We start from the raw sequence: 14682 nt of genomic DNA, 5'->3' as shown, positions 1-14682 counted from the left end.
TAGTAGTAGCAGTAGGAGTAGCAGAAACACGAGGCGGTAGCGAACCGCTCACACCCCCAAAATACCACGTGCGGAAACACCGCGGGACGTGTGACGTACAAGGATCCAGCCACCAATCACATTGAACTATAACATGATATTAATTAAAAGTTTCCATTTATTTCATAAAGTAATATCAAATCACAACTTAAAACAAATACGTTCAGCGGAAGCATAATGTAAATCGTTATTCAAGTGTTTCAAAACAAATGTGCGAAAACAATGAACATGTATCCAAGAGCCACGACCCATGACCACTCCAGCACTCCCAGATAGCAAGTTCCATAATCATGAATCTAATGACCTGCAAGCATGCAGACAAGTGTGTCAGACAACGTTGGTGAGTTCAAAGTTTGTTATCACGTTTAATTACCAAGTATAAGTTTAAAGCTTTTCAGAAATACAATGTTGTTAATAACTCGAGTACCGCAAGATGGCTCCAGATTATTGCCCTTCCCCAACGCTCTATCAAACATTGGTCGAGTGGTTAAGGTAATTAGTTCACGCCCGTCCTCCCTGGTATGGTGTGAGGGTGCCAAACCTCATAGCGTTATCAACTAATAACCCCTCCCCCCCCCCAACAACCAATTCGGTATATGATGGGACTTAAGTGATAGATATGAGTGTATTAACCAGCATCCCAAGTTTAACATTCCAGTTAAACCCATTTACCCAATTTTCCTCCCCGGAATATTTACCAGATGTCCTTCCCTAGGATGCATGCTTGAAAAAGACAGTGAACTCACCTTAGATTTGCTCGGTATATTAAGTTACCCGTTCTAGTTAGTCAACCAATCCTACCGTGGTTACCAATGGAATCAGTTTCGTAATAAATTAAGTCACGTATTTCACACAGATTGTATTCATGACAAAGATCACTATATAACATGTAGCAAGTACTCAGTTCGCATACAAGTTCACATCCCATATGCATGACACATAGCAACACATAACTGGTGGGTTTGCTACTCTCACAAGTCAAACCAGATTTCTCATTCTAAGCAACAAATAAATCTTATAAACACAAACATCCATCATCTTATACTTCATAAACTTTACTGTTGGTTTACACATAAGCAGCATCCCCACGAAGAATACATTCTTCGTGGGATGCTCCCATGGCGAAGGATCCTCTGGCGAAGGTTTATCCTTCGTCGGGGTTGAATATGGCGAAGAGTCATATGGCGAAGTATCATACTTCGTCGTTAAGGAGTATGGCGAAGTATCCTTATGGTTCATCATAAGCCAGTCGACGAAGGACCATGATTGTTCGTCGAGAAGGCCAGTCGACGAAGTAATACTTCGTCGACTTGGGTTCTTCGTCGCTGCACTTCACAGGTGATCATGGTTTCCTAACCCTAAGGATTCAGGCAGTTACTCTGTCACTGATCATGATCCAGTTAATTACTATGTTTATTATGTGAGCCCAATCATCTTTTTCAACAACAGTTTACAAAGCTTTTATGTAAATCACATAACACTAGTTTATCACATCACATCGTAACTGATAATTTTCATAGATCTAGTGATTCATGTTATCAGAAATTATCAACTAATCATGATTCAAACGTTAAAATCGAGTCATACGAATACGTTTGTTAATCATTACCATATAGAGTCTTGGTTAACAGTCATTCTTCATACGATCATAACAATCAAAACATCAAGTAGTATATAGCAAACAAACTAATAATGATGGGGCACTAACCGAGATATCAAATGGGCTGATCACAAGAGACAAGCTTCACAAAAGAAAGGAGGCTACGAAGGAGAGGACTGCCGTCGAGGGAGAGGAGTCTAGGGTTGCAAAAGATGTAGAGTATGCACATGTACACACATATATTCTAAAGAGAGTGCGTTGGGCCTGATGAATGAGCTGGGCCGAGAGCCCTTCTTGACGAACAACCATCTTGACGAAGCATTGAACTTCGTCAAGAGTGAATATGGCGAAGAATCAACTCTTCGTCCAAAAGAGTTGCGACGAAGGTCCTTCTTCGTCGAGAAGAGGAGTCGACGAAGAATCAATAGTTATTCGCCAATAAGTTGTGAAGTATGATCATGAAACATTTAACAACTCTTAGGTTTTCATCTAACAACCAAACCTATCAGTACTATAAAAAAACATATCATTACTTTAATCAAACATAAATCATGCACACGTTACACATAAAACGAATTATGAAAACAGAATTGTGAGCAAGTGATGCATATAGAAAAAACCTTGAGATTTCGGGTTGTCACAATTCACCTTCAACATAAGAAACTAGTTATTAAAGTTATTAATACAAAACCAAATAAAAAGTGCCAAAAGATTAACAATCAAAAGTAATACATAAAAGACTTGTCTTCACCAAGTGATGTAAGAGGCTTAACCAAACATGGCCTTTGATTGGTAAGAACTCTTACTATCAATCTTGGATCCCAGGACTACTACACACTTTAAAGATGGATGATGGATGATGGTGGTGGGTGTTTGTGTTGTAGTGGTGGTGGAGTGGTGGCAAAATGGGAGAGTAGTGGTTTGCTAAGGGATGCCTTTTCTCTTCCTTCATTAAATGCAAGTGTCAGCAGAGGGTCCCACACGGCCCCGTGTCCAGTGGGCACGACCCCGTGGTCAGAATCGTATCTGTACTATCAAGATCTTGCAAGATTCTGGGTATCTTAGCGTTGACCACGCCCCGTGTTGAGCTGGGCACGCCCCCGTGGTGGGCGTAGAAGCTTCTACAGGTTTGTTTTTCCTGCAGGCACCTGACCACGCCCCCGTGTCTAGTGAGCACGACCTCGTGGTCAGTCCTCTGTTGTCTTATTTTTGCTTTGGGGATGCTGCCGAGGGGTCGGACATGTCATGTTTATTCCTTTTCTTTGTATATATGTTGGTTTGGGCTGTATATTTGTTCCTTTTGCTCATTTAAGCCCATTTGGTCCTGTAAATTCAAAAGGAAGACAAAAATTTGGTCCTGTAAATTCAAAAGGAAGACAAAAACACACTTTTTCCAACATTAGTACTAAAAAGGGTTAGTTTTATGTCTCATTTGATGTAGTTTATATGTTACATTTTGCACACATCTGGTTGTATCGAGTATAAATATAGGGTTTAGGGGTCACGGATGATCTTTTGCTTTTATCAAAGTTTAAAGCGTGACTTGTGATTTGTCACCAATATCGTGTTGTGTGATTGCTCGATCCAGTTTTCCAACACTAATACGTGTACTTTGTACATGTAGAAGTCATGATTATGTTTACTATGCTTAGTGTGAAACTAGGATTTTGACTTGTTCATAATTGTAGGGAAGACAGGGTAACATGAAAGAAACTGAAAATACAGTCACTTCAACAGACGTCGAACGCGTTGGTATGTTGACTTTTTTTCATTTTTTTTCTCCAGTTGAGAGGATTTCCTGATGTTACTGTTTGTTGTTGTGCTTTTGTGACAATTTTATCAGTTCTCAACTCTGGAAAACTTGACAATAGTGTTGATGCTGTTGAAAGCTCAAAGGAGGCCCCTGCTAATGAAAATGATACGAATGATAATAATGAGACTGATTAAAGTGATTCCTTTGACGATCTGGATGATTCTGAGGTTAGTGAAACTGTTATTTGAAGCTGATAATCGGTATCAAATAATAATCATCATAACAACAACAACAACAACAATAACAACAACACAATAATAATAATAATAATAATAATAATAATAATAATAATAATAATAATAATAATAACAATAATAATAACAAGAATAATAACAATAATAATAACAAGAATCATAACAAGAAGCATAATAATAATAATAATAATAATAATAATAATAATAATAATAATAATAATAATAATAATAAGGCAAATTGGAAAATAATAATCCCACCATTGTGAAATTCGCCAATAATAATCCCAAGTCAGGAATTAGCCAATAATAATCCCACCTCGTCCATTTTTGGAAATATGAACCTGATGCCTGAGTCATTATTGCTGATCCGTAGTGCACTCCTTTTGGTCCACCCACATATTGAACATCTGGAACCACTGATGGCTGAGAAGTAATCACCGGAGTATCAAAATTCAAAGATCTGGGCACCAGTGGGGAATGATCCTCCGTCGCTTTCTTTTGTTTCTTGAGATCTCCGATTTCTTTGAGAATCCTTTCATTGGTCTTATCCTATTGCTGTATATGTTCCTTCATCTACAAAATCAAAGTAAACATGTCACTAGTAGTGGGAGTATAAGAAGCAAAAGAAGTTGGAGGTTTGGAGAAAATGGGAGTTGGTTTCTTCTCAGCATTTCTCTGAGATCCAGCAGGTGGTGGAGGCAAAGGTGGAATGCCCTGAGACGAATTGACCGCAGACATTGCAGTTGAGGTATTCTTCAATGATGAAGCCATGTACTTGTATGCAATGAACCGGAATGATCACCAACAGAAAAACTTCTTAGGAATGAAGCACCAATAGCCCCACGGTGGGCGCCAAACTGTTTTGGTAAAAAATCTAACGAGGATAATGCAACCAAACTCTTAGTTACGGGGAATGATGCTTGATATGAAGAACAATAATAAGGATCACTTCGATGTAAATTACAGAAACAACACAAGGATTTATACGTGGAAAAAGCCCTTGATCAATGAATGATCTCCGGCATAAAAAACCTCGGGTGATGGAAACTACCGATCACCAAGCTCAAATAAATCAATAAATGTTTACAACTTCGGATAGTGACGAGCTAGGTACAAGGATCACTATGGTTGGTTATGTAAAAGTGTGTGAAAACCGACTTTTGTGCCATGCTCCCACATTCTCCACAACATCCATTTTCATTCAAACGTGTGCGAAATACTCGTGGAATATTCCATAGTTACGTTGCCAAGACCAAGTCAAGCCTATTACTCCTGCAAAACAATACGAAATATAAATAAACAATCGTTAGTATGAGGATCCTTAGGGTGATCCATGATCCTGATCCTGAAGCTCTTCTGAGGATCACTATCTGTCACAGAAGTAAGGATCACTATTAGGATAACAAGTAAGGATCACTAATTGTTAGAAAATCCTCCCCTAACAATGGTGGTGGTGGTGGTGGTGGTGATGGTGGTGGTGGTGGTGGTGATAAGAATAACAATACATAAACATATCATCTATATCTACGGCCCTGTATACTTCTACACTATCTCTCAAACATGAAATAACACACTGAGAACTCAATGATAGCTCATAGCTGTAGGTTATATTTTGTGCTGATACATTTACATATATTTTGTGTTGTAGATCACTGGCTACATACTTGACCCTGAAGAAATTTTCTTATAAGACAAAACTATGGGAACTAATCAACGGAAATGAGAATATGCAGATGATTAACTAACTTCTTCATTAGTTATGTATGAAAGGCTTCTTTAATGGCTGACATTAAAACATTTAGCTTAATAGGAAACGGGAAGTGTATTTTGCAGTCCATTTTACTCATAACTTTTGAGACACTAGTTATGAAAAAAAATGAATTTTGGGCAAACTAACGTTTTGTGTCAACCTACCCTCTTTTCTTCCAGGAACGAGCTGCTAAGGAAGTTGCTGCTAAGGAGGCTGCAAGTCGGGGTGCAAACGAGCCGAACCGAGCCCGAGCTCGACCAGGCTCGAGCTCGAGCTCGTTTAACATATGAAAGCTTGAGCTCGAGCTCGACTCGATTCGAGCTTTATTTCTAAAGCTCGAGCTCGACTCGGGCTCGACTTATTTAGTATTTATTTATAAATTTATATTAATTATAATTATTATTATATATATAATTTAGTTATTTTTTTTATTTATATAAATGGTAATTATTAATATATAAATATATGTTTAACTTATGTTTTTAGATTCCACCATAAATGTGAAGAGCAGAGGATTATTAACTTATGTTTTGCAGATGATCTTTTCTTGTTTGCTCGTGGTGATCCAAAGTCAGCTGCTGTCATTCAAGAATCTTTGAATACTTTCAAGAATATGTCGGGGTTGGTTCCTAGCATGGCTAAGAGCACTGCTTTTTTTTGGTGGAGTTCCGAATTATGTTAAGATCCAAATTCGAAGCATTATGCAGTTCGAGGAAGGTGTTTTACCGGTTCGGTATCTTGGTGTCCCTCTTATCTCTTCTCGATTGAATTATTCTGATTGTAATAAGCTTGTTGAAAACTTGGAATCGAGAATCACTGATTGGAAAGCTAAAAGCTTGTCTTTTGCTGGTCGTCTCCAACTTATTAGATCAGTTTTATCGTCTATGCATGTCTATTGGTCGTCTGTATTGATTTTACCAAAAAGAATTGTCCATGATCTTGAAGACATGATGTGAAGATTTCTATGGGCTCAAGGAAATAATATCAAAGGTAAAGCTAAGGTGAAATGGAGTCGCGTGTGTTTGCCTAAAAAAGAAGGAGGTTTGGGTATTCGGAGAATTTCTGACATGAACAACGCCCTTATGGTAGCTCATATTTGGAGCCTTTTGACTCATAGGGAATCCTTATGGGTTAAATGGGTTCACTCGTATCGTATCAGGGAGAGAAGTTTTTGGGATGTGCCTCTTCGGAATAACATTATGTGGGGTTGGCGTAAGATACTTCAATTAAGGTCGATAATACGCCAACACATTTGGATTAAATTGGGTAATGGTGCCAATACGCAAGTCTGGTTTGATACATGGGATAACGTGTGTCCCTTGAGCCGCTTCATTACTCCGAGAATGATAACAAATGCGGGATTTGAGATGGGGGCTACGGTCGCAGATGTGGTCCAAAACGATGGGTGGGCTTGGCCGAATTCATGGGTGTCTAGATTTCCGATTTTGCAACAACTCGCTAATGTGATGTTACACTCACAAGTCCAAGATAGGACTATTTGGCGTTCTAGAAGTGGTGAAGATATGGAGTATAGCACATTTGGGGTGTGGAATGATATTCGTGAAGTTCAAGATCAGGTTGATTGGGATCGTATAGTGTGGTTTCCTCAGGCTATCCCTTGGCATTCGTTTCTTATGTGGCTCATAGTTTGCAAGAAACTCAAAACCCAGGATATCATGTGCAAATGGCGTGCGTCGGGTAATGCAAACTATAACTTATTGTGCTGCTCCTTATGTACATTGGGGCCGGACTCTCACGACCACCTCTTTTTTGAGTGTGATTTTGCATCTCAAGTCTGGTATGGGGTTCGTGAGAAGGCGGGTATGCAAATAATAGGGAAGAGATGGGACGACATTATGGATTATCTAAAGCATCATGCGGGTTCAAAACGTGCTTCTCACATAATTGGTAAATTAGTGGTGGCGGCGTCGGCTTACTTTATTTGGCAAGAACGTAACAACAGACTGTTCTCGTCTAACAAAAGGAACGTGGCTCAAGTTATCGAGGTGGTTCTTATGACTGTTAGAATGAAATTACATACAATGAAGTTTCGAAGAACAAATAGCGTGAATCAGTGTTAATCGAGTGGAGTCTTCCTCGAGAGTTGCTGTTGGACCAAGATGAATGTGGCTGATTAATGAGCTCGTGTGATCGTAGTCGTGTGTGGCTACTTGTTTTGTCGGTTTTGACTTGTGTTTCTTGTTTGCTGTAGTTGCTTGTTTTTGTGTAAAACTCTAGCAATGGCATATCATTCTAGAGAACTGAGGTGGTACATTATCCCTCACTTGTTTTATTTGGTTGTTGAATGAAATTTTAACCGGGGTAACCCTTTACCAAAAAAAATATATATATGTTTAATATATTAATAAAAATATATAAACCGAAAGCTCGATTAGGCTCGCGAACTGGCTCGAGCTCGATAAGCGAAGCTCGGGCTCGGACTCGTTTATTAAATGAGCTTGTTTTTAGGCTCGAGCTCGAGCTCGTTTAATTTATAAATGTATGGTATGACGTGAAAACAGAAAATAAAAAAAAAAGAGAGTTAGAGGCTAACATTAAGCCTCCCCAAACAGCGGGAGAAGCTGCTAGTCAACATTTTTCAAAGGTAATTTTGACCAACATAAGTTAAAATGATTGTACTGGTATTTTGTCTTAACTTAGCTGTTTTTTATTATTTTGTGCAGAAATTTGGTTCAAAATTTAATTATGAGGCGATGGCTCGTCTCTTTGATGAGGTAACCAATATGTTCTTATCTTGGTTTCTTAATTTGTTACAATTTAAGAAATATTTAGAATAGGGCATAAACGAGCAGAGCCCGAGCTTGGCCCATACAACATAAGAGAGCTTGAACTCTACTCGATTTGAGCTCTATTTCTGAAGGGTGCACATGAGTAGTTTTTCATGCTTGCTTGCTTGTTTATTATTTACTTTTCTTTTAATTATTTATTTATATAATCTAAAGCTACTTTTACATATATTTATAATTATACTTTTTATATATCATTTTACCTACTTTCTGTTTTGAATGTGACTGTGTGGCTCTCAGTATTGTTAGTTATATTTTGTTTAGCAAGGCTGCTTTACTAGCATCCTTTAACTTTGATTACATTTCGTGTAAGCCGCCTGCAAATTTAGATAATTCCTTAGGCTTCTTCCTTGATTGGCTTAACACTATAGTTATCATAATGAATTTTGAATCATTACTAATTCATTACAGCAGTGACAAATTCAGGCCATGCGATTTCTCTATTATCTAATACAATCCATCTCATGTGTAGTAAAAATAAATGTTCAGTTTTGTTTTACTTTCTGTTGGCAGATTTGTGTTTGTAGTTTATATATGTTTCTGGGTTTTTTATGAGCTAAGGAGATTTTGCTAATCAGTAATAAACAATATAATAGAAGAACATGAAGCCGATGGTGATGGGTTAGTTCTGAACATTACAAATGACTCGATGAACCTTAAAATAACTATGCTCAACTAATTCTTTTTAGTTTGCAGGGAGGAGATTTATCTCATAGACGATTTCCTATTATCTGGTGCAGCTTTGTTGGAACATCCATCTAAGGTAGTACTTTTAGATGCATATTTTCATTACCTTGTTTCAGACAATTTAAGTCTGGTTGTTTAAATAGTTTGTTTATCATTTTCCCTAAAAGGAAATGAAGTCACGTTAACAAATTTCACTATATTGTTATTTTAATGGTGATTGATTTAAAACGAGGCATTATGTTTTTTTTTTTTTTTTTTTTTTTGAATTGCTTGCCGATTGACCTACCTCTTTTTCCTTCCAAAATATTATCTTTAGTTTTATGGTTCCGGTTTGATTTTTGACATTTTTTTCTATGATGTCGGTACTTCACGGACATGGTGCGTATTATTTTTACATTCTTGTCGACAACAAGTGTAAAGAAGGGATCTTTTTGGAGCTTAGAGCATTGTCATTAACAAGCCTCGTTTCCGTTCTAATCGTCACTGAGTCACTTCTAGTGGTGGAAAATGGGCTGGTTAAGTGGATCAGGTAACGGGTCAAAAGGAGTAATTTTTTGGTACAAGTTACAACAGATAGGGTCGACTCGACTCACTTTTTGTTCAGAAGTTTTAGTTTTTTTTTAGGGTAAATTACTTTTTGAGTCCCTGTGTTTTATGGGTTTTAACCACTTGAGTCCAAAAGCAAAAAGTTTAACGACCTGAGTCCCTATAAGCATTTTCTTTAACCATTTGAGTCCAAATTTCTAACTCCATCCACCAAATCTATTAACTATAAGGGTAATTTGGTCATTTAACCACAAAGTACTTTACCCTTATAAAAACCTAAATAAATTCTTCTTCTTCTACATCCCAACTACCGTCACCACCACCTCTGTCATAACCACCACCTACCTTTCACCTCCAACAAAATCATTAGAGAATCCGATTACGGCTCCAGATCGAGTTTCAAAGCATAATTGCTGACAAATTGCTCGATACGAAATGCAAAAAAAAAACGATGAATCTGGAAAACGACGACGTATTATCAGAATACCAAAGTTCAGATCCGAATCAGCATCGAATATTTGATCGGATCACCTCGGATTACTACGGTTATGAATGCAGTGTGTCCTATTATGACGGAAACGAGATTCAAAACCCTAGAAGACACCGAATCGCTCAAATTGAAGACGAATAGAGCTGTTGAAGAAGGTTCGAGAACTTACAGATCAGCTAGAAAGAACGAGTGTCTTGAATCCTCACGGTAATTGTGTTAGCTTGTGTTGAAATTAGTTGGAAAATGTCGGGTGATTTTGAGGTTTTACAGCTTCTGGTTCGTTAGTTGATGATTTAGCCCTAATTTTTGAGGTTTTACAGGTTCTGGTTCTGTGCGTCGGAAACCACTGGAGCGTTTGTGAATGGGGTTACGATGAGTGGTTGAGATAATAAGTGTCTTATTCCGGTTCAGGTGCAGTATGCGGCTATTGATGGGTTTTTGAGTTTTGAGATTGGGAGGGTTTTGATTTCTGGGAATCGTTATTGATTGGAGGTTGCAGTTTGTAGTTAGAAAATTAGGGTTCTTACTTTTAGAGTGTTTGAATGTTTGATCTGACTGTTTGCTGATGATAGTTTATTTTTTATTTTTTAAAGATAAGGGTATTTTGGTCATTTAACAATACTTAACCAAAAATTTCTAACAGTCTTAGAAATTTGGACTCAAATGGTTAAAGAAAATGCTTATAGGGACTCAGGTCGTTAAACTTTTTGCTTTTGGATTCAAGTGATTAAAACCCATAAAACACAGGGACTCAAAAGGTAATTTACCCTTTTTTTTAATAATAGTTAACGTGTCAAGTATGATCACCAAAGTTTATGTTAGGTCGGCTCACACACATCTGATCATACACAGGTTTGTTTGATAATCATGAGTGCTTAATTGTGTTGTTGAATCTTGTATTTTGTGGAAATTGTGGTTTTACTTTTTTATCATCTAGGAGTCGTTTACAGTTGCAAATGAAGGTTTTCTTGTGGAGAAGTATGGGAAAGAACGTAATAAACATCCAAAATTTGACAAAAACTTGTGGTCACGAGCTAAGGGCAAGAATAAAAGAAAAGTGTACGGGTTAGGCAATTAGTGACTCGTGTGTACATAGCAGAGAAGACCCTGAGGTATTTTTAATCCTTTTAGACTAATAACTTTTGTGCATTTATATCGTTTCCCAGTGTTATTATGTTTGTTTGGTTTGCGATGCTTGATTTTTATTGTTAGGTTTGATACTCTTAAATTAGTGAGAATGTTAAGGAATTTCATATTGATTTAATTGCACCTTCTTTACGGGTTGTTTCATACAAAAATATGTTTTTAAAATTAGGTATATTATTTCCTTCTTAATATATAAACAAACTAGAACATGTTATTTAGCTTCTAGCACTTGAATTGTAGCTCACAATTGTATTTTGTTTTCTTTGCAACCAACTTGACCCATTATTACTTTTCGTTAATTCTGATTTCTTGATTCTATTCATTGGTTGTTTTATAGATTGATAAGTTGAACTTAGTTATCACGGAGCTCGTTAAGGAAAAAGATGAAGAAAAAGAAAGGTTCAATGGAATTATTGCGGGGTTGTTGGCTGAAAAAGAAAAAAAGATAAGGTGGATAAAGATGTTATGCTTGATAGGATGTTACAAATTGAAGCTATGTTAACAGCTGCAGTTCGAAGATATGCAATAAATACTTGGTTTTGAATGTTTAGATGTTTATCTTATTACGATAATTTTAGTTATTTTATGTTTTAGTTGGTATTTATTATACGCTTTTGAAAACAATATGTTTTATATAATTTTTGGATTTTATTTTACTTTTTTAAATAATTTTTTAGTTTTATTGCTATGTAATTTTGATGAAATTAGCAGGAGAAAAAATTTGAATTAAAAACCAATATTCCAAACCAAGTAACCAATAAATGGTAGCAAATGGTGTAAAAAAATGGTGGCTAAATGGTGACAATATCGGTGGCTAAATGGTATCAAAACATGCAAAAACTAATGGCTAAATGGTGGTAATATCAGTGGCTAAATGGTATGAAAGCACGTCATATTCGGTGGCAAACTCGGTGGTAAACAAGGCGGAGCGCAGCAAACATGAAGCGGTGACAAATAATTTTGACCAATTTTGTGATAGTAAAAATAAGGTAACAAAATATAAAAATGGTGGCTATTTGGTGGCATTAGGGCAATTGACACGGGTGTTTTTGTCACCGTATTTTCGGTGGCAAACTGGTGAGAGCAAAGATATTGCTACCATTTTGTAACAAAAAATTACATGACAAAAACCAAGTTTTCTAGTAGTGTATATGAAACTAAAAAATATTCGGTTTAGTGCCTCGCAACCCGATAACCCACCCGTCCATAGGTACTACGGTAAAATTACCGTTAAACTCTTTGGATCAAGGATTGAACACAGATTTCTGTGTGTCTTCTATCACTACCCATCAATGTCTTATACTTTACACCAAATGAGAATTGAATTTGAGTGTTTAAAGAAGAACTTAAATTGTCCTGCCATAAGCTAGATTTTATTGGCTTGGCTCGGACTAACTAGATTAAGTTACCGATTCACTATTTCAAGTTACAATTCAACAATATGAAATGTCTAATCAATGATGAGGTGATGTCTCTTCAGCCCAAGTACATTCATATCAGTCTCTATAATCATTACCTATTATCTTAGCTTAGCTAAGAAGCTAAGACCATTGGGTGTGGGGAACGGCAGAGGGCCGTCCCACCCCTTTAGCCTCGTCAAACACTGTCCCCTTGGGGCCCGGCATGGCTTATCCGTTTGAATTTGGACGTTGGAGACCGGCTGGCTTTCTGAATGGGGTGGGCCCTTGAAACGGTAACTTGCAACATTTAAAAAAAAAAATTACCCCACCACTATAAATTCAACTCCTTTTCACCCCACTTTTTTACCAAACTACTTCCACTTTTCTCTCATTTTTATAAAAAAAAAACTCTCCAAACCTTTAAAAAAATTATGGATCCCTACAACCCAAATAATCCCAACTCAAGTTCACACCCGTTTTCGTCATCCGGCTACACACCCGTAATGGACAACGCTTTTGCGGGTTACCAACAAATGCCAAACGCTTTTTTTTAATTTAAATGTAACTTTAGATTTTTTTTAGGTGTGTTTTTTTTTTATTTAATGTAACTTTAGGTTGTTTTTTTAGGTTTTGTTTAAATGTAACTTTTTTATTTTTATTAATTTGTTTTCAATAATTAATTAAATCAAATAAATAATAACAATAAAAAAATTGAAGGAGGAGCATCCCCACACCCTTAGGGTGAACGGGGTGCCTTCGGCAACCCCCTTCGGTGACCCTTTTCGCCGAGCGGTAAGACACCGCCGTTCATGCGGTTACCCATTTCGGTGAGGTGGTTGGGTGGATCAGTCACCGAACAAGAGAAAGAGAGATGGTGGGCCCCATGCTTGTATCAACCAATCAGTTTTTTGTTTTCTTTTTTTTTTTTTTTTTTTTTTAATAAAAAAACAACTCCCCTAAGAGGGGTGCACCCCGTACGTTTTTGGACAAGAGGGGAGTTATAGAGGGGAAATGACATGGCAACGTATGATTGGGTTAAAAAAAAATTTCACTCACCTAATTAGGGGTGCACCCCCTTCACCCTTAGATAGTCTCTAAGGGGAGGGTCCTTCTCCTTTGCCTACATGGCGCTTATGTGGAGGATAGTCCTTTGGAGACTATCCTCCCCCATACCCAATGGTCTAACATAGTTTTTATTAACAACATATAACTCCTGCTAAATTTTATAACTGCTTTAACAATCTTGAATTAACTATATATTAAAGATAAAGGTCGGTGGCTACAGTGCCACCAACCCAAATTTCATATTCTTTTATCTTTTCTTGAAGCTAAATTGGGTTTTCAACTATTTTTTGTTTTTTTAGAGGCACTATGTTTCTGGTGACGATGACAAGTTTTTATTTATTTATCTTTTTTTTTCGTTCTTATTTAACACTATTTCATAACCTAATATACTCGAAAAGGTTTTTGTTGAATACAATTTAATGTAATTTTATTTGGAAATAAGGCGAGTCAACAATATAAAGTTTTACTTTTATGTACGTTTTGAGTTGTACTTTGTTTTGTCATAAATTTTGTTTGAAAATAAATCGGATGAAATATAATACATTTTCATTCGACAATATAAATGAGTTACTATACGTTTCGACGTAAGTTTAGTTCGGAAACGAGTACTGTCGATTATAGCCTAGAGTTATCACGCTGCGTACGGCGCCGACACACGTGTATATTTTGTATGCATTTTGAGTAGGTCTACGTTTCAACGTAAATTTTGTTTGGAAACAAGTCGTGTCAGATATAATACATTTTTATTCAATGGTATGAATTTGGATTACTCTACGCTTCAACATAAATTTAGTTTGCAAACGCACTCGTTGATTATAATCTATAATTTATCACGTCACGTATGACGGTGCCGCCGCAACGCGCGGCAGGTAAAAAACTAGTGTAAAATTATATTACATAGCTAGCTGAGAAGCTAACATAAATACTTTTTTTAACAACAAATAAATCACAGCTTAATTTTTTAACTGTCTTAACAACGTGAAATGTAAAAGTATATTATATGAAACCTTAGAGCATTCACATCCAATCCATCAAAGTGTGTGTGTGTGAAGTTTTTATAATGTAAATAGTATAAAAAGTGGTTGTGAGTAGAGGAGAGAGAAAATGTTACTTTTTATCTGTATATTTGGGGGGACACTGTTCAC

The 14682-nt window shown here is 36.8% G+C and overlaps 1 protein-coding gene across 1 annotated transcript; it reads left to right on the top strand.

Moving 5' to 3' along the window:
• Nucleotides 1-6478: 6478 nt before the first annotated feature.
• LOC110906588 lies at nt 6479-7477 on the top strand. Its single transcript, XM_022151697.1, has one exon. The coding sequence runs from the start codon at nt 6479-6481 to the stop codon at nt 7475-7477; it is 999 nt and encodes a 332-aa protein (XP_022007389.1).
• The last annotated feature ends 7205 nt before the right edge of the window (nt 7478-14682 follow it).

Source organism: Helianthus annuus, chromosome 14, assembly GCF_002127325.2.
Source record: "Helianthus annuus cultivar XRQ/B chromosome 14, HanXRQr2.0-SUNRISE, whole genome shotgun sequence".
NCBI lineage: Eukaryota > Viridiplantae > Streptophyta > Magnoliopsida > Asterales > Asteraceae > Helianthus > Helianthus annuus.
This window is presented reverse-complemented; position numbering and strand designations above follow the sequence as displayed.

Bases quoted from the DNA above. Each gene is read 5' to 3' on its own strand.
- LOC110906588 (XM_022151697.1), top strand. From the start codon at position 6,479: ATGGTAGCTCATATTTGGAGCCTTTTGACTCATAGGGAATCCTTATGG.